Here is a 26,284-nt window from a genome sequence, read left to right as displayed (position 1 = left end):
TCATGTGTGCGACTTGTAGTGTTGATGCCTTTAGTAGCATAAGTGTGTGGGAACAGCGCTGGTTTGACCGTAACCGCATCCCTGTGATTGTGTGTGTGTACCGTATTCTTTTGTTTTTGCTGTGATCTCAACGATCTTGAGCCTGGGTTTTCTGTCGATACTTTTGCTTCCTCCATCTCCTTGTGAGGCTGCGCCTAGCTTCCCAGAGTCTAAGTAGCCGTCCGTTCACCTCGAATGTTTGTGCTGTTCAGTTTACCTTCTGGGTGTATCTGTCTCACGTCTCCTTTAGCATGTTTCCCCATGCCTCTAGCGTTTGTATGCCGGGCTGGTTGCTATCGCACGCTTCTGGGGATGAATTCCAGTTCGTTATCATTGCCCTGCTCATCTGGTGCCTCGTCCTGTCTGAGGTTACCTGTGTTTTGAGTATGTGCTCTCTCCCTAATGTTTTCAGTGTGTTTTTGCTTGCGTATGGTGCTCTTGATTTAAATGAACTGTTCCTACAATTGTGTTTGCATCTCCTGTATTTGTTGCATCATTTGCTGCATCATCTGCTGCATTTGGTGTTGTATTTCTTGCTTGAGATTCGAACTATCCTCTTCGCTCATTTACGGCGACGACTCTATTTGTGGCATGTTCTGTCACAGAGGGCTAAGGGACCTCAGCTCTCCTCAATTCTGCATTCTAGCTCACTTTGCTTGACGCAGGCAACTTCTAGTTCATGCCTGAGTGGCTCTTTCTCTGCGTCTTTCTGTTCAAAAGCGCAGTTATTTCAGTTGTTTGTGTTATTATTACCCAAGTGTGGAGCGTTGTCGGAAGCAACTGCACTCCAGCTTATCTTGCTGTCGCCCTCTTGGGCAGATCTTGGTTTCTTCTGCTGCGGCTTGTTTCCTTGCTGCTACTGGTTCCCTCCGTTTGTCAGGGTGGGAGGTGGCAACGGTGGGAACAAGCGGGATCACGAATGGGACCTCGAGCAGCTGTGTGATGTCACCCCCTCCGAGCTGAACCAACGTGGCCATCTGCCACGGGCATCGTGGCTGCGACCTCTGTTGTTGCATCTGCTGCCGTTGCTGCGGTTGTTGTTGGTGGTGGTGGCGAGCCTGGCTTGCTGGTTTCTGACTTTCTTGAGCCGGTCGCAGCAGTCCTTTGACCCGGTAGGGTGGGCCTCGCCACAGACTACACATTTGGGGGTGCAGGAATGTTTTGTTGGCGGCTTCTGCATTCTGCACTGGCTGCACACGCATTATTCGGTGTGAGGCACACGTTGGAACGATGTCCCTGTCTGACGCATACGTAGCACACTTGCCTCGTAGTTCAATACGGGTAGCATGTTGTTTTGCCTCCATAGTAGATGACATACTTTGGTACAATGGGCCCATCGAAAGTGATGACGGCCGCATTGGTTTTCCGCAACATTCGAGTCTGGAGTATGGTCACTCCCTGGGTTCGGACTCCTGGATGTGTCTTGAGCTCCTCAGGCGACTTTCCCGGGTCGATGCCGTGAATCGCACTGTGTAGAACGTCTTCCGGGGCTGCCACATAGGCATTCGTTTTGTAGGCCTGTCCCACGAAGTTGAAACTTGCGATGCGCTCACAAGCTGTGCAGCTTGGTCAATTGGGGTGCTTACGATTATGATGTTTGATCCCGTGCAAAGCCTTATTATTAGGTCCTCGTCCTTGCATTGGTGGTCGCATGCCTTGACAACAGCGCGGGCTACTTGGTGCGTCTTGAGCAATCTCACCACCAGTCCTTTTTGGGTCGTATGATGATTTTGTAGTCGTTTCGGGGTAGCGGTGGCATCCTCTGCCAAGGCTTGCACTGCTCTCTCGATTCACTGTCGTTGCCGGCGGTGGCTAGGGCTCCATTGGTCGGCTTGCTTTTGCTGAGTTTTCTCCGCAAGGATTATTTTGAGTGGCCGGGCTGGTTCTCGTCGCGTTCCGTCTTCCTTGCCGCCGGAGCTTCTTCTGGCATTTGGTCTGAACCAATTCCCAGCTTGCATCGTCGTAGGGGCCGGGCAGCTTTGGTGTGACATGGCCAACAACAGCCTTGAAAATACGAAGGGCCGACACTCACCCGTGAGAGTCCACATACAGTCCACATACCAATTTTTCGGACCCTGCAGGGACCGAAAAATAGTCAGAAAAATTGAACAGTTCATAAAAGTTCGTTCGGCCAAAAAAAAAAAAAGATATTTATTACGCTTGGAGTGGCTTAAAAAATACCCAATAATGTCCTGCCTCATACTTCGGTTGGAGGTGATCAGATTTGCTTGGATTTGCGCAAGAGCGACATCTCCATATACAGTCGACAAGAGCATCACCGCATTGGCGATCTTTGCCAATGGAAATAACCATGGAGATCGAAGAAATGAGCCACGTTTCTTCACCCCACCTGGCTCTCGTGAAGGTACAGGAGGTGGTGACGAGCTCACAAATGCGAAGCCCCACAAACACGTACAAAGAGGTGGCAACGCCTCCAAGATACACTTTCTCTGTGGACAAAACACATGCAGAACGGCGACCGAAACCAAAACGCCTCAGCTCTCGCACCTAGTGATTATAACGATAGTGCTAACTGAAAAAAAATAATATAAATAAAGAAGTGGCATCCCATGGAGCGTTTTGTCAGCCAAGGAAGAGCGGGCATGGCCTCTGAGACTGGAGGATGGCACGCACTCTCTTTTGATAGCCCTTTTTTCGCCAAACATCACTCGAGCACAGCTAGCAAAACTATCAGTGACGTTCCAAGTATTGCAATTCCTTCAAAGGTAAAGCACTGGATGGCTTGGACAGACAGTTACCTCCTAAACTATCAGTTATCTCTGCTTCAATAATTTCACGCATCACTTGGCAGTTGCTTCTCCCGACCATGGTACATGATATATTGGCACGCAGCTAGATTTTTGACCAGCGTCTGCGCTTTGGCCGGAATTGGGAGCAGCACTAGGATCATCACTAGATGTGCACTTAGAGCTTTTTGTCATGTCATACCAACACATCCAAACAGCCACATTATTGAACTATTGATAGCGTGCACCTCCCCTCTTGGAGGCTGTAGAGCGGGCCACTGGAAGCCAAACCAGCATGAAATCCAACATGGTGGCCTCGCGATCTCCTATCGTAGGTTGAAACAAGTGATATAGTCCGAAAATCGAATTTTCAGGCCTAAATTCATTCGCAAAAATGCATTAGCGATTTGTCAACCCTGATGCCATACTTATGAAGTCTGGAATATCCATAAAGTCCGAATTTTCAAAGTCCGAAAGATCATTCAGCGACTGTATTTCCTGGTAGGCAGTGCAAAACAGAGGGGACACAAGTGTGCACCACTGCTGTTATTGGCAGAGTCAAGTAAGTCGCGCTTGTTTGCTTTCACATGTCAATTTATTTGTTTTTGCATGCGAAATTATTATCAGTGTCGAGCAGTTAGTTGAGGGGGCTCACATGCGCAGCTGGGTGCATACGCAGCCGCGCACCTTGCCTTAAAGAGTGGGCATGCCGAGACGGCGCAGCATCATGTAAGCTGTCTTCCGCGCATCTAATATTGAAGGTTGCGTAATCCCGAGTTTCGGTGACCGGTTGGAGCAAGAGGCAGACGAAGCATTTGCTCCCTGCTGCCGGCGCTTTTCATAGCGTTGTCCCAGTCAGGACGACACTATCAGCTGCGGGGGCAAGAGTGCACGCAAAAGTGTGGCTGGCTTTGCTTAATTCGTACCGCCTATGTGACAATATTGTCGATGTGGCATGAAAACGTATCATTCATTGCAGACTCCCAAATTCATAAAAATGAGTTGTTTTCTCATTAAAATTTGCTTTTTTCGATTGCCCTATAATTTGGAAAATTCTGTGGCCCCTTTCCGTGTAAGAAAAATCGTTTGGCGACTGTACTTAATTGCATAAAGGTCGAATTTCAATACAACGAAATTTCTGTGTAATGAAGCAAATTGCTGATTTTACCAACATCAGCTTTAACTGCATAACGAGTTATTGGTTGTAATGACCACATGTCATGGCACTTGTGATTCTCAGACCCAGCCTATTGAAGCTATGTCCAGATACAGTTGAGCCCGCTTATAACGAACCCGAGCGTCACGCGGAATTCGTTTGTTCTATCCAGAAGTTCGTTGTATGTGGGCCACACACAAAAATTGACATCAATCAAAACAAAAATTTATTGAGAAAAAAAATCGGTGATCGTTGTCTGCCTCGTCAGAGCACACCCAATGACGGCGGTTTCAAGCTTGTTCAAAGCTGCGATGTGTTCGTCACCCAAGGCCTTAAAATACACAAGATTTCTAAGTGCCTCAATATGGCTCACTGCTTGGTCGCGCTTACGGGTGCTGGCTCCGACGGATCGTTGTCATCGTCCGATGCTTCGGCGTCGCTTGATGCCCCCACTTCCCGGACGGCGGTCTCGTCGCAAAACAACTCCGCAACTTCAGCAGCGTCGTCCACATCAACAAAATCTTGCCAATCAAGATCGCAGCCGGCCAGGTTAGCGTCAACAACGCGTCGCCACAAGTCGTCGTCAGGCTGGCTTTGTTCAGTGTCTTCAATGCCTGCTTCAGGTGCGTCAGCGAAGCCGGCCTTGCGAAAACAATTCCGGATGCATTCGGGTGTCACTTCCATCCACGCCGCTTTGATCATTTCTATCGCCGAGTACAGCGAGACCTATTGGCAGCAGGGCGATCAACTGCAATCAGCATCCGCTGCACAACACCGTGCCTGTAGGCCGCTTTAAACGACCGTATTACTCCCATGTCCAGTGGTTGCGCTTTTGAAGTTACATTTGGCGGCAGAAAAAGCAACTCAACTGCCGTTAAGACAGCTTGGACATGGTGGGCGGTACAGTTGTCGAGAATCAGAAGAACTTTGCGTCCTTTCTTCGCCATGCTGCTGTCAAAGTCAATAAGCCATTCCGCGAACAACTCGCGTGTCATCCACGACTTCGAGTTATGCCTGTAACGCACTGGTACATATGTGCGGAAGCAACGTGGCCTCTTTGATTTACCGATGACAAATGGCAAGCATCGATCGCTTCCATCCATGTTGGTGCACAAAAGCACAGTTATGCGAACTTTGCTGTGCTTGCCGCCAGCACATTTGTCACCCTTCATAGCGTGCATTTTGCCAGGCAGCATTTGATAGAATAGCGCCGTTTCATCGGCGTTATACACATCCCTTTCAGCATAACTTGATACACGGGCCAAGTTTTTAGACATCCACGTGTTGATGTCTTCGTCGCTTACCGATGCCGATTCGCCGTTGATGTCCTTGAAAATAATTCCGTGGCGGAACTTGAAGCGATGGAGCCAGCCATTGCCAGGAGAAAAATCTGGGAAGTCCAGGAGGAACGCTAAGTCCTTTGCTTTGGACAACATCAGCGGCCCGCTGATGGGAACATTGCGTGCTCGAGTATCAAGGAACCACTTTAGAAGCGCGTCTTCAACGTCTGCATATGTGGCTTTCCGTAGGCGCTTCCTCGTCGCGGAGTCCGTGGCGGCACTCTTGTAGATTTTGTCCTTCTCTTTTAGTATCGTGGATATTGTCGATTTCGACAAACCATACTTTTTCACCAGTTCGTGGTTTTTCGCGCCTTGGGAAAGGTCTTTCAAGATCAACAGTTTCGTGGCCAAGTCCGAAGCTTTTCGCTTCACTGTCGAAGTAGACGCCGGCGAATCTGCCATCTCGGATAGGCACGGGAGCACACCAGTAGGAAACAACGCCGACAACGCTAGCACAACCACAAGTAAGAAAAAGACAGTCCCGCAGTCATGTGAGGCGTGAGGCGCGGCGTTAAGGGGGGGGGGGGGGAGGAAGGGAGAAGAGGGGGTACGAAAGCACGTGATCACGTGCTACGTTGTCAATTCGTGGAAAACTTCGCCGCTGCTCTGACGTCGACGATGGCGAGTGGGGTCCCGTGGCGAATGAGCTGGCACTTTCGACTTGTGTGTTCACGTTGCTGATGCGTGCTGGGCCGGCATATTTTTTCTCTCTCTCGTTATCGCCGCGATCCCCTCGCCGCATCGCCGCTCCTCCGTGCCTCCGGCGAGACGCCGCGGGAAAGCCAATTCTCGGAGCGTGCACAGCACAGGGTCGGCGGATCTCTCCACGTGGAAAGTGGTCCGCGACACCAAGGCGTTCGCTGTAGCCGATCGGCTAGGCTCGCGGGCGTTCGTTGTAGCTGAGACCGAGCGCCATAGCCTAAACGTATATTTTGACGGTCACGCCGGACTTCTTCATGATAAGCGAGCGTTCGTCTTAAGTGGGGCCGTTATAAGTGGGCTCGACTGTATAACGAACACTTCAAACCCAGATGTGCTAAAATGAGAGCACATGCGAAGTTCCAAAGCATGGAAGCACGTCCCCCGCTCCAATTTGACCGCGACGAAGATATGGTTGCAGAGATGAGCGAGCACTATGTGGATTTCGGAAGCTGCAAGGCGACTTCCTTTGAACCATGCTAGGGTATTTATGCTTTCAAGTCTCCAACATGCTTCAGGGTGAGGCAGTACAGCATACGGCGGCCGTGGCCTCTGTGATGGCACTGGTGCACGCCAGTGCCATCGCAGAAGCCAGTGCCATCGCAGAGGCCACAACGGAGGCACCCTCGTTTTTCCGAAGTCCATGCGGCAACATGTGCATTAAGGCGCCAATACACTTCGACGTGACCCGGTGCGCGCGCGGTGGTTGCGCTACGTCACGCCAGGTCGGCTGCGCCGCGTCAGGCGTAAATCCGTCCCCCTACAGTACACCGCCGCGCCCCTGCCGCAGCTGGAGTAGCGCATGCGCAGAACACCGCGCCGTTCCATGGCGCCTGTCGTAACATCGAAACAAATCTTCCGCGCGCTTTCTCTGTCGGTAGCGATTGCGACCATGGACCGGTCTGTTGCTCGGCAATGGCACGGATGCAGACACATTCCACAAGACGAAACATGAAGCAGGAGACACACGGTACGATTCGGCGTCCGATCCGACGTGCGGCGCCGCATGCTCCGGCATGCGGCATACGACGATTCGGGGCACACGGTGCGTGCATCCGAAAGATCAAGCGGCGCATAAGCTCCGCCCAGATAGAGCCCCCCCAGCTTGACTTCATATCCACATCGAGAAACACAATACAAATAACTCTGCACAACACTGCTTCGCTTTACGCGAATACTGTCAATAAAATTATGCCCCTGCGAGTGACGGAACACTTCACGACGGCGCGTTGTCTACTGACGGCTCCGCCAACAACCAGTGATAGAGCCGGTAGGCCTAGCTAAGCAGACGCTGTGGCCGGCGGCGCTGGCGATCCAACGCGAGCTCGTCAAAGAGCGCTTATTTTTGCCAAAACAATTAACACTGAACACTTAGGTCGCCCGTAATTAAATACAATTGGTTTACTCGACGCAGTCGTTGCGAAGGGCAAACGTGCAAGCGAAGCGAGCAGCCTCACTCAGACGTTTGGTGTGTGCCGTCTGCCCGCGAAATGCCCTCGCGTTGCGGCTCCCGATCTCGCCAGTAGCTTGGTGCTCGTGTACTAGGCGCTGCTTTGCATAACAGGCACACGTTCGAGATAATTTTACTGAAGTGATAACTATTTTGTGTCGGAAACAAACTGCAGTAGGCAAGGAAAAAAAAAAAAAGACTGTGAGAAACCGGCCAGCCAGCGCCGCCTCCGTGGAGGGAACGTCGGAGAACGTCACATGCCAGCCATGCTGTCATTGGCTGCGGCCAAACGACGGTGCGGTTGTCGCACGCCGGGCGTCCAATCCGGCGCTTCGGCACGGCAAAACACCTCGATTCCGGTGCATCGAACGCCGGATCGGACACCAAATCGGACCGTATGTCGCGTCGTCTGCGTTGCAATGGGAACAGGTCTCTCTACATAACACAGACACGTAGCCGCTGCCACTCGTTTTCGTCGCTTCAATAGCTTTCAGTTCACGAGTATAGCAGTCCCTCAGCGGCTTCTATAGTTTCAGGCACTCTTCGACTGAAACAGGGAAAACAAGACAAACAAAAAGGCGCTGACTGCATAGCATATCCGGAGACATATACACACACGTGCGTAGCATTGACACTCCTGTTGAGAGGCCGGAGTGCATGCATATCTGCTCCCGCGCGTTGTTTTCCCGCTCCGCATCCCAGTAGTCCATTTTTTTGGTGTCGTAGACACAAGGGTGTTGCTGGACGACGTCCATAAACCTTTCGATTTTGGAGCTGCACAGGTCGGGCACGCTTTCTTGCGAAGAGGCCATCTCGTTCTGGCTCAGCCTGCCAAGTAGGGAGTCTCTACTTCGACGAGAGAGGGCGCTAGGCGCTAACTTGCTCGGCGCGGTCGGCGCGAAATGCAGTCGGTTGCATTTGGCGCCGGACGACGTTCGAGCACGCTGAATGCCGCCGGACTGTAGAGGGTCGTGTTTTCGCCAACGTAACGTCGCCATGACGAGCGCGCGCGTTACGTCGGACTGTATTGCCCCCTTTACACTCATTTGGGCTATTCTAATCAATTTGGGTCAACGGCCATTTAAGTCTTGCCAGCTTATCGTTGTTGTCTATATTCATGCGGCTCGTGTCAGTGTGAACACCGCACGACATGCTGCTGCACACTAAGTTACAAAATGTTGGTGGTTACTATGTTGTTTTCGAGAAGTCATAGTGCATCAATGTTTCGGCGGCTTTCGCAGCCTGATCGCAGGCGTTTTGCCGTGTTGAAGTGCCGGATTGGGCGGCTGGCGTGGGACAATTCGGCATGTGATAAGGTGTCTGGCATGCCAGAATGGCAGCCGCGTCCAAGGCATTTTGCTCGGCTGTAAGGCTGAATCGGATGTGACAAAAGTAGGTTACACACTGTATGAATCGGCATCCAACACGCCGGAGCTGAGATGTTTTGCCGTGCCATAGAGCTTGATCAGATGCCTGCACATGCCAGGTGTTTCATCGCAGTGCTTTTTGCAATGCTTGGCCTAAAAGCCGATACTGCTATACATGAAGTGCTTGTTGTGCGTTTTATTCTGAAGAAGGTAGAAATGGATTTAGTGTGGTAGCAAACCAGCTTGTGTCGATATACACCATGCTGCCATCTGTGCACCTGTACTGTGCATTGCTTGTGAGTGTGCCACATGTATATTACAATACCCTTTTTAATTGTCATATGTCGGCAGCTAGTCAACTCTACACTGTTCTACATAGTCACTATGTCACTAGAGTTTGTCACACGTCATTAACAGCGACAAACTCTTTATCCTTGTTCGTTTCACAGCTGGAGCTCATCACAAGAGATTATTAACGACTTCTAATGTTTGTTCCCTATTCTCTTCATATTAAACTGACAGTACTTAGAAAAAAAATTGTATACACTTGTTTGTTTCCAAATATTTCAAGTTTTTGCTTTGTCTGTGATGAGCCCCGGTTGTTGTTCATGTTATTCTGCGTTGTTTAGTGTTGTATTGTATACCTTATCTACCTTATCTTTTGTATTTTGTTGAATATCGTTGCTTTTTCATTCTTTGTGTAGTTCGCACGTGTATTTATGTACGGAAAAGGAATTGTTCGTGCCCGTCTGCTAGGCTCTCGGCTGAGAGTGGCAGTATTGTAATATAAGTAAATAAATAACAGTCAACATTACAGAGGCTAGTGGTAATAAATGCACTGCTTACATTCACGCCCAAGAAATAATGCATCATGTATGAAAGGTATATGTAGGTACATGTCATGTAATAAGGTGCAAAATTTAATAATTATGTCATAAAATGCAACATATTTATTACATGAAAGGCGGACATGCAAATTTATTTACCGCCAAAAAGAATGGAATGGCATGCTTCTGGCAGCCAGCGGCCGCACAGTGCACCACTTGTGCTTGCAACCATCGTATATCACATACTAAAAGCATGAAGGTGCCCAAATAATGCATTAGTTGACATAAACTTGCTTCCACAAGTTGTATAGGTTGTGGGATTCTCACCCGTGCTCTTGGGACAAAGGAACGACAACACAGTAGTGCAAGCAATCACAAGGGCATTTATTGCACCTTTCATAGATCAACGCCTGCTAGCCGAGTTGCTATCCACAAAACATGCCGATGGGCGCGCGACAAATCGCGAAAGTCCAACTCACAGTGAACGGATAGCGAGCGAATATGTTCACCCCATGCTGGATCCCAACGCCTGGTGGCGCGTTCGAACGAGCCTTCGCGGGACGTTATTGCAGAAGCATGGATCGGCGCACGCGCGGAACGTCCGCGCCGTTTGCCGAATCCGAACCAAGAGGAAGGCTACGTTCACACTTGGGAAACGGCAAGCGGGCGGAAAAGCCAAAGCGTCCGGAAAATCTTTCCCGCGCATGTACAAGATGTTCACATTTATTTCGCCACTGCAGCGGAAACCACTGCCGCTTTCGCCCACATCCATCTAGTTTGCGTACGTTTATTTGCGTGGTGGCGCTGTTCATCACATTATTTCAAGACATGTTCATTCATTGACCCATCAGTTACTAAAAGCTATCATTTCGCGCAACTGTGCATGTCGTTTTTAACTGTTGTCTACCATGGAAGATAAGACATAGTTTTGATAGTTTTAGCTAGTTGCTTTTCCTAAAAATAGACAAGGAACAACGGAAAATGTTAAATTTTACAACCGGATGTTTACATGCTAGTGCAGCTTCCAGCGAAGCGGAATGACTTTCCGCTTCGGTGACAGGTGACAGCAAACCAGGGGCGACTCCACTCACGCTGCCTACACTCAACGCACTTGGCAAACACTAAAGTAATGCAAGGGAGAGGAATTCTGCATGCGCATCGCCCACGTGGTACGATGTTCAACTCTGCTAGTAAAAGATCGGGCGGCTACTCGGATGCTAAGTTCACGTGAACGAAGCTCGCTTACTTGAGTTGAAAGAGTAATCTCAATTAGTGCGAGGCTAACTAGAATGAGGGAAGCAAAGTGCAACACCTCAACGCCACGGTCCGCTAGGTTGTGTCTCTCCACGGGCGACAGGCAGCTTCGTAAAGCCTTAGGCCTAAAGCGTCGCTACCGTGACAACCGAATACAGACAGGAAGCGCCTTGTCCTGTCTGTATTTCTTCTTGTGTGTTGTCACTATTGGCGCCTCACCTAATGAAAGCTATGCACCAACTATCCCCACAACGTGTTTTACAACAACCGGCATCCAAAAAAAAGAACAACACCCAAAATAGGCGCCAGACAGGCAGCCGCGAGGGGATGTCAGCTCTGTTAGATGTTCCTGCCTCTCTCGGTGCACACAGCATAGAGTTGACGACGCCCACCGTCCCAGACGGTGTCTGAGTGCCCAGTGCCAGGCCGCAATACCAGTCAACCCGTAGCGGCACCCGTGGCCCGCGGCCACCCGGCTCCCAGAGCCGCGACTTCATCAGAGTCAAAGAGATAGAAGCTATTTACATTAGAAATTCGGACCACCCACGAGGCTTTTGTACCCACTCGCTTCAGGCTTGCCAATGCACCACAGGCGCTAAGCCTCGCTCTGCCAGGATGTAGACCACGTGGCTCTCATGCCGAAGAATGTCATCAAAAAAAGCATTTGCGAAAAGGCTTAGCATGTTGAAAAGTTCAAACACATTACAGCCACCGTCACCTTGCTCAAGAAAGCCCGCTGCCGACGTCAGCTATCAAAATCCACGCTAGCCCTACACTTCTGTTCAAACAAAGGTCTTGAACGAAGCAAAACTGTTAAAACTATCGTCCGATGCCCCAAGAGCCCCACGTTGGGCAGCCAGATGTGGGATTCTCACCCGTGCTTCTCACCGGCAAGCGGCGCGGAACGTCCGCGCCGCTTGCCAAATCTGAACCAAAGAGGAAGAGCCTTCTCCTTTCCACGCCCAAGTAACCCCGCCATTAGATGACATTAACAGCGCAATACTCCAGCCATCTCTCGTGCTGCGCTTCAACCAGACCGACTGCCGTGAGCATCAGGCCACGCGGCGAAGCCAGATTAGGAGACGGGAGCTATGCGGGAAGACAGCATATCAGGGGACGCGTGAGAGTCGCGCATCCCCACAAGTTGTAATATCATCATCATCATCAGCCTCGTTACGCCCACTGCAGGGCAAAGGCCTCTCCCATACTTCTCCAACTGCCCCGGTCATGTACTAATTGTGGCCATGTTGACCCTCCAAACTTCCTGATCTCATCTGCCCACCTGACTTTCTGTCGCCCTCTGCTACGCTTCCCTTCCCTCGGAATCCAGTCCGTAACCCTTAATGACCATCGGTTGTAATATATGAAGTAGTTATTCCGTAGAAAGGGTCGCAGCTCTAACGGCACTGCAGAATGCGTGAAATGAGACTGACCACATTACTTGTGCAGCTTCTGTATCATTGCCTGCTATGTGTGAAACGGAGTTCACGCAAGCTTTTTGAAAGTGCCTCTCAGCTTGCAGGGCATCCAAGTTCATTCCTGCTTGGTGTTACAGAGCACTCTGCAAACACAAATTAACTGCTATTAGCGCCGATACTATGGGCCCATGAATCGCACAGCAATGAGTCTTTTGTGGCGCTATTGTGATAGTCTTTTTCTCGAAAGCTACTGAAGTGCAGATGATGCTTTGAAGGAATGGAGGTGGAGATGTGCACTCACTGTCAGACATCTCTAGTTCAGCCAATCTGGCATCTTACGCCCAGGGCCACCCAATGAAAACATTGCGTACCATTAACAATTTCTTGTGGAAAATGTGTTGGACCAAAAGACTTCACATAGCAGCATGGCGATTTGCTCTTGCTGATAGTGAATGATGGCAGTCTTCCCAAGCCATCCATATATTTGCAGCACGCAAAACACATACATTGCTCTAGCCAGGCTTGGGAGAGAGCTAGTTGGTAATCTGTGATTACACATTGATAATTCTTCCTCCATGGCATGCCTAAACAGTGGCGTTTTGTTGGCATTGAATAATTTTTACAACATGAGGACTGATTGGGCTCCATTAAGATAAGCACACTTCCATGGCCACAACACGGTGAAGCGTTCAATGTATCGAGTGTGCCAGTTAATGGGGGTTTGATACACCCTTACAGCAGGCTATACTTTTGTGGTGGATTTCCAAGTGGATGTTATGACTATTTAATATAGATAATAATTCAGTACGTCTTGGTTTGATGTATATACGTCTGAAGGTCTTATACAATCACCGACTGATGACTCAGACATGCTCCATTGTTCGGGCAACATTGCGGGAAGTGCCATTTGCCCCATAGACATAATGTGCAGTAGAACTCTGCTGATATGTCCTTATGTTCCATATGTTTTTCTGGGTATTAGGTCACTAAATCCCAATCCCAGCGGAGGGCTCATATATTATAATTCCCTTTAACACGCTGTCTATTTCTGCAACGTTCCCACTTGGTATGTAGCAACTTTGGCATATAACTACAAGAAAAATACAAAGTGTGTTGTCTGTAACCTGTTAACAGCCAAAAGGAAATGTCAAGCAAATAACTGTTTTTAAAAGTTCATTTAACATTATTTTAGGAGCTCACAGAAAAGAATTTTGACATAAAGGCATTTTGAAGCCAAGAAGCCTTGCCCACATATATGGGCACAGGTTGCGTAAACATCGCATGAGCTGCTTGCAGCCATTTTCTTTTTTAACAACCGCATCAGCCGACATACGGTGCCTTCCTTTGAAAGCAGGGTAAACCATGATGCAGGCTGATAAAGGTGCACAATTTTAATGTCTTAGAACTGTTCGGTGAGGTACACTTGGCATTAGAAAAGGTGCCCGTAAATGTGGACACGGGTAGCAAAATGAGAGATTTGCGAGAACGCTTGCAGACATCTTCTTTTTTTTTTAACTGTCTGCATCAGCCGAGATATGCTGTCCTCTTGTGGAAACTGAGTAAACCATGGTGAAGGTGCTGAAAGACTAGTGATTTCAATGCCTCACAGCTTTTCGCTCAGAAGTACTTAACTTTAGAAAAAGCAGCTGCAACTGTGAACACAGGTAGGGAAGAGGATAACATAAAAAACCTAAAGGAAAAGCTAGCCGCCCTAGCTGTGCACTTCCGACCACCATCAATGTGCGCTTTTGATGGACATGGTCGCAACAGAAACTTCCAAAATTTCGAACACCTTACACCTCGCTGTTCGATATTCGGACTCTGCCTGCACGACTGCATGCCAATTTGGCCACAGAATCAAGCAAAAATAGCAACATTTTAGGCTTGTGCCTTCTCGAAACTGGGGAAGCCTAACCGATCGAGTAGTCGCTAACCGCATCTAAACTGCAGGACAAGCCAAGCCCAGCCACTAAGTGTTGAAAGACTGCATTGGCTGCACTTGTTGTTTTTCGTGTAAGTTCTGCAAGTCCACTGTTTGTTCATTTACGAACTGACGAAGGTGGTGATTGGGTGAAGTAAGCATCGGAAAAATGACTGGGGTGAAGAAACCTGCAATCATTTGGCTATTGCAGCCCGGTCGACTTGTGTTATGTTGCCAGGGGGTGAATATTTCGTGCTTGCATTGACTGTAGCTTCGTCTGTCTGGAGCGACAGTGTGACAATGGTTGAAATATGACCAGGTTGCAGGCAAGCGTATGTGTGCACAGCAACACATTGACAAACTGAGGCCATATTCTCGGGCAATCACTTTTGAAGATGCTACTTTCAGTTTCCTAGCACTGCACGTGTCGGCAGGCGACAGCGATCCTGGCACTGTGATAAGACAACATGTACGGCACTGGTAGTAAATGCCGATGCATCTGGTGCTAGCCACACGAAACCTTGCCAAAATGAATGCATCCTTGAAAGGGATAATCCTAGAATATGACACCTTTTTTTGGCCACTAGTGGAATAGGTCACTCATTCTCTGCTGAATCCTATACTTCGGACTCCCGATTACTCAGAATTTCGGGCAGTCCCCGTTGAGTCTGAGTTAGCTGTTAGCGACTGTAAATCCTTTAGAGGCTGAGCTGTATATAGTGTCTCTTTAACAGCACAGTTACAAGAAATCAGGGTGTCTACCAACCAGGAAAACTGGCAATTCTCAGGGATCTTGAATAGTCTGGAAATACTCAGGGAATTTGGGCTTCTATCAAGGAAAATTCATCCCCTTTTATTGAAAGGGGATGAAAGTCGCGCTAATGATGGCTCGAGTAACAGAGGAATTGTAACAAATCGTCTTTAATGCCGTGCCATCGGCTGGAGGAGTTGTCAGTGTACAGTCAACGACCGATTTTTGGGACAAGCTTTATAAAATTTTGGACATTATAAATTTTGGACGCAAGAATCCTTTGGCGTTCGATTTTGTGGGCTTTTTGGCCGTGACCGCAGGTCCAAAACGGCATTAATCAAAGCCACCACCGCCGCCATTTTGATTATCTTGCTGCCTCAAACCGGTGCGCTTGCACGCAGATCCGCTGGCAGCTGTAGCTACCACCGCAGCAACGCTAGGCCTAGCTCCTTGGAAAGCATGGCGCATTTAATTATGCCAGTTTCTGAAAGTAAGCTTTCCTCAGTACAGCAGTGTTACACGGTGAAGCATACGTGAAGCATTGTGGTGAAGCTTAAGTGGGGGAAGGGGCAATTGTCACGAGACCCAGTATGTATTCCTTAATTATACACGCGTGCATCCGCCATCTCCTGTTGCACTGTGAGCATCGACATGCCTAAAAAGTGTATTGGCAGGTCTTCGGAGCTTTTCAGATGTGCCTGTGTCGATTTGAGCCCTTAAGGGCAGTAAAACATGTGCATTCATTTTTAGAGTGAAGCTATATTAGCTTCGGGAATGGCCTACAAAGGCCTACAAGTGACCACAAGGCCTACAAGGGCCTACAAGGCCTACAAGTGACGTCAGGGCACGGACTCACTCCTGTCGCCTGCTGCAGTTTGGGCGGTGTCCGGGCGCATTTTGCAGCGTTTCCAATTGTTCACTCAAGTTCTCTATGCTTGCATATTTATGACGGTCGCCTCAAATATATTTTTACGGTGTCTTCTTTTGCGAAAATTAATTTAAGGAGCTTATTTCCTAGGTGACTATGCATTTCTCAAAGGTGCCAGCTGAAGAAGCTTGGACCAGCCCACTGCAAGTTTTTCATGCGTGGATCTACACTTTCCAGTGGTAGCTAAAGCGAATAATAATAGCATAACCACAAGAACAGTACACAAGAATCCAGTTAGGATATCCTACCTGCTGTGATGCAACAAGCATCTCACAAATGCTGGCTATATATGACTTCCACAACATTTACCTTGATTTTCGTCCGCTAAAGCATGTTTGCTCACGAGTAGTTCATGGTAAAATATCGAATTTCGCATTTCTTCGCAGCAACATACGGCAGTAACATGAGGAGTTAACTCTGCAGTTTAGGCTCTACCCGCACCAATTGTTAATTTTAAGCAGTGGTAATTGGAAGTAAAGGTAATTGAGGCTTACAGCTGTTTGCAGCATGCAGAAAAGAATGTACCAATATTTATTGCCTTTTCCGTGCTACACGTTCAACACTTACTTACAATTTGCTGGTGTCTTTTGATTGAGGAACAGTCATGACGAATCTAATGCGAACTGACACAGGCTGCTCAGCCCAAATGTTTGAGTGAACTGTGTCTTTTGGACTGTATGGCTGCAGCCAGAAAGAAGCCAAAGCCTCACTCATTAGTAGTGTTGAAGATATTATTCCCCGGTAGAGGTCAAAAGTCAAGTGAATTCATGTGAGGCTTGCGATGTCTTCTTTATAAGATGGATGTGCGAGGTTTTCTTTTACATACTGACAAAGCGAATAGTTCTCAGTTTGCAAAATATAAACAACGCAGGATCGAGATGTAGTGAGGCAGAAGGTGTTTGAATTTTCATTATCAAGGCAGCCCAAGCTCCGCCATAGTGCCTCAAGTATACTATAGGCATTGCAATTGGCACTGTAAAAAACTGCATCATGGTTTCAATTCGAGGTTGAAGGGACTGGTTCGGTTTCGAGAAAAATTCGTGCCTCGCCATAACGACAGTCGGTTGCTGCCATTGCATGAGGAGTGTGCCATATTGTCGATAAAGGCTACTGAAGGCCACTATGAAAGCCACAGTGATAGGATATACATAACACCAATTGATTGGCTCTCGATCCTAATTGCGAAACTTTTCTTTCAGGTGATTGCTGCTATGGCATTAGGGAAGCACATACATACTATACATGACGCGCCATCGTGTTAACAGCCATGAGCAATCCGTTTTCTGGGTGCCTGTTTCAAAGAATCATGAAAGTAGCAAACTTTTTCATACAAAACGGCCTATATCTTTTTACGCATTAATAAAGTGGCCGTATTTCACTATATTGACTCACCAGAATAATAGGAATCATAATGAAAGCTTCGCTGGGCAGTGTCCTAACACGGATTTATAATGTTGACACCATATAGCAAGATTTTTCTTCTATATAAAATGCAATGTCTCTCATAGCTAAGTACTAAGGGAATTTTAAGTGCTTAACGGGGCATCACAGATTTTGTGTGTTGAATTTGCAGACATTCTATTTATGCAAAATTTATGGACAGACATGGCGCATATTTGCATTGCAAAATTAGGAGACCCTTTCAACGCTACATACCTTGCGATTTTGAAACCGAAAATTTTCTCACGCTCACGCGTTTTTGAAGAAGAAACTGCGGTTCGGGCATGACAGCAGAAGCAAGCCGACATATCCTTCAATATGCATGGCTTTAGCAAGCAATACACCAAGCATGCACGAAGGGAGCAAGCACGTGCGGCAGCCGAACGAGCCGGAGCGGGCGGCGTCCTGGCCGTGACATCACTCGCGAGAGGGCACCACTCCAAATTCTCCGCTAATATGCCTAGGAGAGATGCTCGCAGTCCGACCACAGAAGCCCCCTTAAGCTGAAGCCCTTTTACGCAATGGCTCATACCCCCGTAAACGCAGCCTCCCCAATACGACAAGTGAAATTCTATGCTGGAATGATGAGTGGCAACGGAGCCAGCTGTGGAAGATGATGCTCGAGCCATTGCTAATTTTTTACACAACGGAGCCAGATGTGGAAGATGACGATGAACGCACGAGCAATGACTAGCGCAGTTGCTCAGTTGGTGCTGAGAATTTTTACAGCGAAGCTGTATATGCCTAGGAGAAACAATCGTGACAGAAACACTACAGCGGAAGGTGGGGCACGCCATTGGCTACGACGATAGTGACGTCGATAGTGACGATGCTCCAGTCAAGTTGCCGTCACTGCTACAGCCTGCGCAACAGTAATCTTTACCAGGAAATGTATGCGGGGAGCGCTACGTGCTTCACATTGCATGTAGGCGTATGAGCGCATTATCATCAGTTATGTGGTTCGAATGCTTGTTTTGGGCTTTTTCTTTATTGAAACGTATGCTGTTCTGCATGTTGTAAGCGTGATTCCAAAGAATGTTTGCAATATGTGCTTCACTTTGCTGATTGCTTGTAGCCTTTGTCTTACGGGGGTATGAGCCATTGCATTTGGGAGTTGGTGATAGTTTTCTGTTGACATTACGCGATGAAGAAATCCAGAGATCCTAGCCATAGACAGCTTCGCTGTTAAACCTTATGGGCATCGTCAAGGCAGTGCAATATGAATGACAGAGCTACAAAAAGAGAGCAAAGGGTTTAATTGTGGTAGTATATCTTATGGAACAGGGCGAAGCTTGAAATCTTGGCTAAGAGAGGCTTCGTGTTTGTTACTCACTGTACAGTTGTAGTTGCGATGAATGAATCTTAAGTGATTCGTTTCCCCTCATGTACTTCAAAATCATTTGGTGTTATTTTTTAACATAGTTGGAAGAGTCTTGTTGAAGAAATTGAATTTATGTGATTTTAAATTGACACAACAGCTATAATTTGCTGTCTTTTAGGCTGACCAACAGGAAGCACTCTGAAATGTCCTAGCAGCACGACACAATCTGTTTTTCTGATTTACCCACCTATTACTATATATATTGGAATCTAGGTCGATGTTTTATTATTTTTTTTTTTTCAAATAATCGTATATCAAACTCTAAGTTTAGATTCGAAGATATTAAAAAATGTGCCAGTTTGTAATTGAAAATGATAAATGGGGTGCATAGCTAGCGCCCATCTACAAAAATCAGTACTACAGCCGCTACTAGCCGAGCCAGTAGCCAACTGAAGTACACGAGCGCCGCCGCCATTTTGACCTGTGTCGTATCGGCGTGCGGCATGGCGTTATCGTAATGACACCAAACAGGCGATGCCACTGCAGTGACGCTTTCACTAAAGAATTTGTGCTAGCCACAGAGGCATCATCAAACGTTCAAGCTGAGTGGGATTTCAGCATCGATGACAAAAAGGTCCGTCATTGGAGGGGGCAACGGGAGACACTTTTTGGGTTTGCCTCAAAGAGGTGACAGCGATAAGGAAGATAAGTGGCGCGATAACAGAGAGGAGTTGTTCATCGAGATAGCACCACGTTTCAACGCGTACTAGTCGCGTAGCACTATCTGTGCATGCATGGGCACGCCGGCGCAAGCTAGAGCGCGTCCACAAGCGTACGAGGCTAGCAGCAATGACGTAGAACGATCTCGGCATGTTCATATTAAATAAATGCTATTTTCGTTTTGTGAATGCTGCCCTCACTTTTTGTTCAGCCTACATTCGAGTTAAGATGTTGAAAAATTTTTCTGGCTTCGGACATTCGGAGGTCGGCATAGAATCTGGGTTGGCCTAGATTCGAGTAAATATGGCAAGATATCTTTGCACAAGGGTTTAGCGGTGTTAGCGAAAACCTTTTCTAGAGGAGTAAACCTGCCTACAAGCTCAAGAATTCTTTTAAGAGCGGTGCTGTTCAAGCTTGAGTTCCAGTCATGCCCGGCGACCGCTCAAAACTCGGTGCAGCTATGCAAAGGGAAGTGTAGAGGAGGAAAGGCTAGGCGAGACATAGAGAGGCAACAGCCAGGAGCATGCGTCATGGTGCAGGCATTTGGGTGAGGAGGTGTGCAACGGGGGGGGGGGGGCATGTGTACTCCTAGTTATGAGACGCGGCGTGCGCCGGCATCAGTGTCTGATCCACCAATAAGATGGGCAGACCTAGGAAGGGGCTATCTTCCAAAGAAGAGAAGCGACGGCGAAGGAGGAGGAGGCAAGGGGGGGTGGCAACCAATGAGAGTCTGCGCAGGGCTTGAGAAAGAGGGGGGATGTGCAGGTGTTTCTGTACGATGCGCCATTTTGAAAGATGGAATCTGCTCGTCCCGAGCGCCAAATGTGGTCAAGGAATCTGCGGTGGCGCCGACGGGTGCCGCATATTATGCCACATAGCAGCGCCTGCTGCTGCCTCAGCGACACAGCTGCTTGCAGAAGTCGCAGCCTACCGCTGCCACCACCTAAAACGTTCACGTCCATCACCCCGTATTTCCTCCTAATGTGTAGTTCGCAGTGGGTGCTCTTCGATTTGTCGTCCCGGACTGGCTCAGCACTGTCCGAGTAGCTGCGTACACCAACACTCATTGCCTATTTGTACTGTTTTCTTGACCTTGACTACCAAGTGACAATAGTGCACCGCCGGGCCGACCCACGGTGGAGGTGCAGTTCGCCATTAATGGGCCCACATACACAGCTTCGCTGGTCATCCTTCTTCACAGAGTGGAAGGTCACTGAATTTTGAAAATAAACACCAGTGGTCTTACACTGAATGTTTCGAGATAACTTGGAAGAAAGTTGTTTAAGAATGGGCACAGTTTGGTTGGTAATTAACATGGTCTCCTTTTTTTTTATAATCCCCAATAAATACTTTATTTGTAGCTGCAGCAGGACAGAAGTCGAAATACAGAATGGACAGGTTCACGGGTGTAAGCGTATGTGCATGCAATGCATTGACAAAGTTTCTGGCCACTTGTGGAATAATGTCACTTAGCTTACAGCGAATATATTATTTTATACATCCAGTTTTCAAACCTTTAGGCACTCCCCGCTGAGTCTTCATTATCAATTGGAACTGTAATTCTCAGCTGAAATTTATCACTGCAAGCTTTTAAACCACTATGGTTCTTATTTGAGCTTGTTGGTTCACATGCACTGTGGCAAAACAGCGCAGACGATGGGATGTGTGAGAAACGGGCGGGACAATGGGCTCGTCCTGTCTGTTTTTCACACGTCCTGTCATCTGCGTTGTTTTGCTATAATGTTATGAACCAGGTTCAGGCTATTGTAGGCTGCAGCACCACTTCCCGTCGTTCCTTTGTTGGTTGGATAGATGTTAGATGTTTGTAGGAGCTAAATGTTGTTTTGCCTATAAGTGCACTGAGCATGCCTTTACTGTTGCCATGCAGCTACCTAACAGATGTGGACAGAATAGCTGCCCCAAACTACCTTCCTACGCAACAAGACATCCTCCGGGTACGAGTGCCCACTACAGGCATTATCGAATACCCATTTGACTTGGACTCCATCATTTTCAGGTAAGCCAAGGTGTAGTTTTCTTTTGTTGTTTCTTCTTGTGGGGTAGTATCTTTTATTATAACATATGGCAACGTGGCATCAGGCCTGCATTTGTTTTTCCTTCCTTTCAATGCTACTGCCCATTAACTTCCACTCCTTTGACACAACTGTCATTTAGAGGTTGGAATTTGGACACAACCTATGGTGCATCATGCAGTGATGACCTTAAATAGTTGAAAATGGTGCAATCGCATTCAACAAGTACGAACTGCAAGCACTGTCCCTGCAGACTTGTTGAGCCCTCATGAAAGGATAGGCTCAACAGTAGATCATTTGAGGCATATGCCATGTGGCCAGGCCATTGGTGTGTTATGCAGTGTGTCTACCAACCAGGAAAATGGGGAATTTTCAGGTATTTTGAATAGTCTGAAAATACTCAAGAAAAACTCCTGGAATTTGTGCTTCTATCAGGGAAAATGAGCAGTAATTTTGTTGAAAGACAATGAAAATTGCGATAATGCTGGCTCGAGTAATAGAGAGGAATAGTAACGAAACCTCTTTGACACCCTGTCGTCCGCTGGAGGACTGGCCAGTGTACAGTCAACGACCGACTTTCCAGATGCCTGATAATTCGGCTGGCTTCGCGGCACCACCACATAACCTATAGAGCCAACGTATAAGAACATCTGAAATTTCGTATGCAAGAACCCTTTGCCGTCCAATTTTCCTGACTTTTTGCCGTGATTGAAAGTTCGAAATGGCATTAACCCTTTGATGGTAGATTTTTTTCGCCATATGCGACCGCCCAGGGTGGATTTTTTTATTGCAGATTCCAATTTTCTTGGGGACTTATTTCGAAAAGAATTTACCATACTTTTTCTATCATGACCGTAAAGTGAGAAAAAAATATTTCGCGTTGGTATATATATGTACTCTTCATTCATGAATAACAACAATAAAAAAGGAAATAAACATTATAATTAAAAATGTGATGCGTTGTTATACATATAGTTCCAGGCTTTAAAAATCCGCACACGAGAATATTTCGCAAGTCTCGAATTGCAGATTCCAATTCTTACCATAATTTTTCTAGGCTAAATTTTCTAGGTAGTTCAAGGCTTAGAAAATGCTCATGCGAGAATATTTCGCAGCTCTCAAATGTTCCTGCTCTTACACTAATATGTACATCCATAACGTAATCGAACTGTGTAGGTGCACACACTCAAGAAAACTGTTTGGTTGTGTGCCCGTCAAAAAAGCAAAACGTGTGACAAACTTCCGCTAATCTTCATCTTATCGTCAACCAGCTAGGGCAATTAATTTTCGCGAGTCTCCAAACAAAGAAAAACGGAAACGCATGCATGGCGGCATCCTTCCTATGCGCACCCCTGTGAGCACTAAATGAGCAAGAAACAAGCGGTCGCCCTTTGAGCGATTAGTAACGAGATAGCCATCAGTTTTGGAAGCGCAAGAAGCTAAAACTGCCCGCAGAAGAAAACCCAAACTGCCGACCGCCCGCGTGCACGCCTATACGCAAGCGGTAGTATACAGGCGCACGGGAGCAAACAAGCGCTAAAACAAACCATACAACGAAAACAGAGAGAGGGAGGCACGCGAAAAAAATTCCTTGTATTCCCACATAGTGGCAGCACATGACAGAAAAGAAAAAAGTTAGGAAATTGGCTCTTTTTAAACGTACAGACGATGCCGTAAAGGTACTGCATTGACCATGTTGGACTTGTTCGCGACGCCGTATATTTACGTCATTGACCCTCAAAGGGTTAATCAAAGCCACCACCACCGCCGCCATTTTGATTATTTTGCTGCCTCAAACCGGCGCTATCGCATGTAGATCCGCTGGCAGCCATAGCCACCACCGTGGCAGCGCGAGGCCTAGCTGCTTTGACGTTCGCTATTAAGCTTCTTGCCATCCTGTGCCGTGTTTTTCAGTGAAAGAATTCACCGTTCTCAGCAATGGCACCGACTCCACATTTTTGGCCCTCGCGATTGGCTTCGAAGTTCGAAAAGCACGACGCATTGGATGATGCCGGTTCCTGAAAGTCAGCTTCGCCTCTGTACAGCAATGTTACGTGGTGAAGCATACGCAAAATTATTGGGGTTAAGCGTTACAAGCGTGGGAAGGGGCAATTGTCATCGGACACAGTATGTAATAAAAGGAATATGAGACATCTGCTCGTTTGTACCATTTGCTATAAAGGAAACCCATGTGGGTTCCTCGAAAGAAAAGCCTTGTAGTTGAGGAAAAATTCGTCCTGGTCCGGGACTCGAACCCGGGACCACCGCTTTTTCGGGGCAGCCGCTCTACCATCTGAGCTAACCAGACGGCTAGCAGATGGCAGGGCGAAGTTTTATTTTTCAGCAACTCAAAGCAAAGGCAAGAGCTTGACGTAATACAGTCGAACCTCGATATATCGAACAGCGCGGTGATCGCAAAATAGTTCGATATAGCCAGAATTCGATATATAAAATCACGCAGAAAACGCGTCAGAAACTAGCGCAAATCAATCAATGAACCAATCGTGGCACAATAGATACTCACATGAAGCTTCAAACAAAGTATTTATTTAGTTCGCTGAAAGTACTGAAGCAGCGTAGCCTGCTTCATATTAGCAACCGCGTGCTTGACCACGGCGTCCTCAACATAGTCCAAACGGTCCACAAGAGACAGTCCAGTGCCTTCTATTGCGCCGCAGTAGCGGCGTACAACAGCCAAAGCAGCTACAGCCTCAGTTGCAGTCGGGAGCGGGGCAACATCAGCGCTTGCTGGATCAGCCTCGGCAACGTCTTCGTCGTCTTCGTTTGGCCGCTCAGCAGTCACTTCGGCCGCGATCTCCACGTCTGTTAACTCCGCCACTGTTTCGGTGCTGTCGTCACCGCCAACGAAGTCCGCAATGCACATGATGTGTGGCTCAGCACGGACAAAGCGCTCCAACTGGCTCCACGGCCGCCTCGATCACGCGCGCACGGCGAGGCTTGCCCCGCCGTGCGCGCATAGGTGCGCGCGTGATCGAGGCGGCCGTGCTGGCTCCAAGCCGCTGCGTGTGTACGCCGCTACGTTCAAATGGCGCCCTCGGCGCAACCGATGTGGGCAGCTGTCGTACGCAGCAGTCTGGAACGCCGATCGCGCCGCCGCGATCTTTGAGAGTGTTGCGGGAAAGCTCGCCTCCTGTCAACAGAGCGCACTTGGTCTGGGGCGGCGGAGTTCGATATATCCATTTTACATCCGGCCCCGTTCGAAATAAAGAACTAAAAATGCATGCGATTTTCCATGTGATATAGAAATTGTTCGATATACGCAATAATTCGATATATCCGTGTTCGATATATCGAGGTTTGACTGTAGTTCTGCGGAAAACCGCAAGGTGGAGAGAAGTAATTAATAAAGGGAAAATCAGACATCCACCCATTCGTAGTAATTACTACAGGGGAAACCCATACAGGTTCCTCGAAAGAAACGCCTTGCAGTCGAGGAAAAATTTGTCCTGGTCCGGGACAAATTTTTTAATTATCAATATTTAATTACTTCTCTCCACCTTGCGGGTTTCCATTGGTGTACAGCGACAGCAAAAAACTGGCAGAAATACAGGTGTACTTGGTTGCACATAAGCAGAAGTGCGTGCAGCAATGAATCATCCACTTATTCCTTGCACAGGGGCCTTAAAGGGAAGCTGAAACGGTTTTCAAATTCCATGAATTGCTGGGGTTGGGAAGAACAGACCTATTAATTTACGGTTCTGAAATTTTTTTCTTCGTTTTGTTAATATAAGGGGCCGAAATTGCTTTCTAAATCCCCCCCTGCGGACACGCCCGCGTCGCTTCCCGGAGCGCCGGGTGAGGAGGCAGCTGGAGGAGAGAACCCACGAGAGTGATGTCATTGCCGGAGAGCGTGCCGGCGAACCAGCGTGCTGGCATGTGCTGGCGTGTTTCTTTCCGTCCTGCGCTTTACTAAATGACACTACGAGAGATCTGCCGCCGCTGATGTTTGCTTTCTTTTGCGAGTTTCGTGAACTGTGCTTCCTTTCTGTGCTGCATGAGTGCCTGCAGCCAAGGGCGCCCAACATGCCCTCGTTCTGTGCAGCATTCAGCTGTGCGAACACAGGCGAGCGAGACGATGTGGTGTTTCACATGTTCCCGAAGGACAAGAAGCTTGCAGCACAGTGGGTCCGTGCGGGGAGGAGAGAATTTCGTGCCGACGAAATCAGCTGTGCTGTGCTCGGACCATTTCCGCGACAGTGATTATCATCGGAGCTTGACAATGATGCGGGCAATCGGTATTCCAATTCCGGTGTTCCGGTGCCCACGTTCGTGCACTCGAGAAATGCGAACATTTGCAGCCATGAACGTCTGGTAACAGTTTTAGCGCAGCCCGATAGCAATAGCCTTACGACCAATGCGGAAGCGTGTTGTTCCTAGCGTTGCTAGGCTTGCCTAGCGACATTCGACGTACAGTTGCAGTTACCGTAAAGTTACCGTGTTTACCGCACGGCGGTGCTAAAACTGCCTAATATCTACGTCAACACTAGCATGCAGCATGCATACCGATTCTGGCTACCGATTCTGGCACGCATGCGATTGTGGCTCGGTATCGCACGCACGATACCGAGCCACAATCGCAAACTCGTCAAACCATAGTCTGAATATTGCACATATAATCCCGCTGGCCATCTCGATCTGGATGTGTATGATAAGCAACTTCCATGACTGTACCTCGCAGCACCGTATGTGCGCGCTTTGAAACACGGTACTTATGTTCACGATCGTGTATCAACACGCAAAAAACCACTGAACTTTAGACAAGCAACGGCAAGGTGCTTGACATCGCGGAATTGCACCCGTGTTTACAATCTAATGAGAAGTTAGTGCTTTGACATTCTTCCAGCAGCATGTT

At 48.0% G+C, this 26,284-nt stretch overlaps 1 protein-coding gene and 1 pseudogene across 2 annotated transcripts in view; one reads left to right on the top strand and one right to left on the bottom strand.

The window, feature by feature from the left end:
- The window catches only part of LOC126531743 (guanine nucleotide-binding protein G(q) subunit alpha), a 78,177-nt gene that overhangs the window by 11,474 nt on the left and 40,419 nt on the right, over positions 1–26,284 (top strand). For both annotated transcript variants that reach the window (XM_050179451.3, XM_050179450.3), the window contains exon 4: positions 21,267–21,395. In XM_050179451.3, coding sequence (XP_050035408.1) covers positions 21,267–21,395 — 129 coding nt within the window. The remainder of the gene's footprint in view (positions 1–21,266; positions 21,396–26,284) is intronic.
- On the bottom strand, positions 1,312–5,268 carry LOC140218413 (tigger transposable element-derived protein 6-like; annotated as a pseudogene).

Source organism: Dermacentor andersoni, chromosome 5, assembly GCF_023375885.2.
Source record: "Dermacentor andersoni chromosome 5, qqDerAnde1_hic_scaffold, whole genome shotgun sequence".
Taxonomy (NCBI): domain Eukaryota; kingdom Metazoa; phylum Arthropoda; class Arachnida; order Ixodida; family Ixodidae; genus Dermacentor; species Dermacentor andersoni.
Note: the sequence above shows the minus strand (reverse complement) of the source record. Positions and strands in the feature narration are given on the sequence as shown.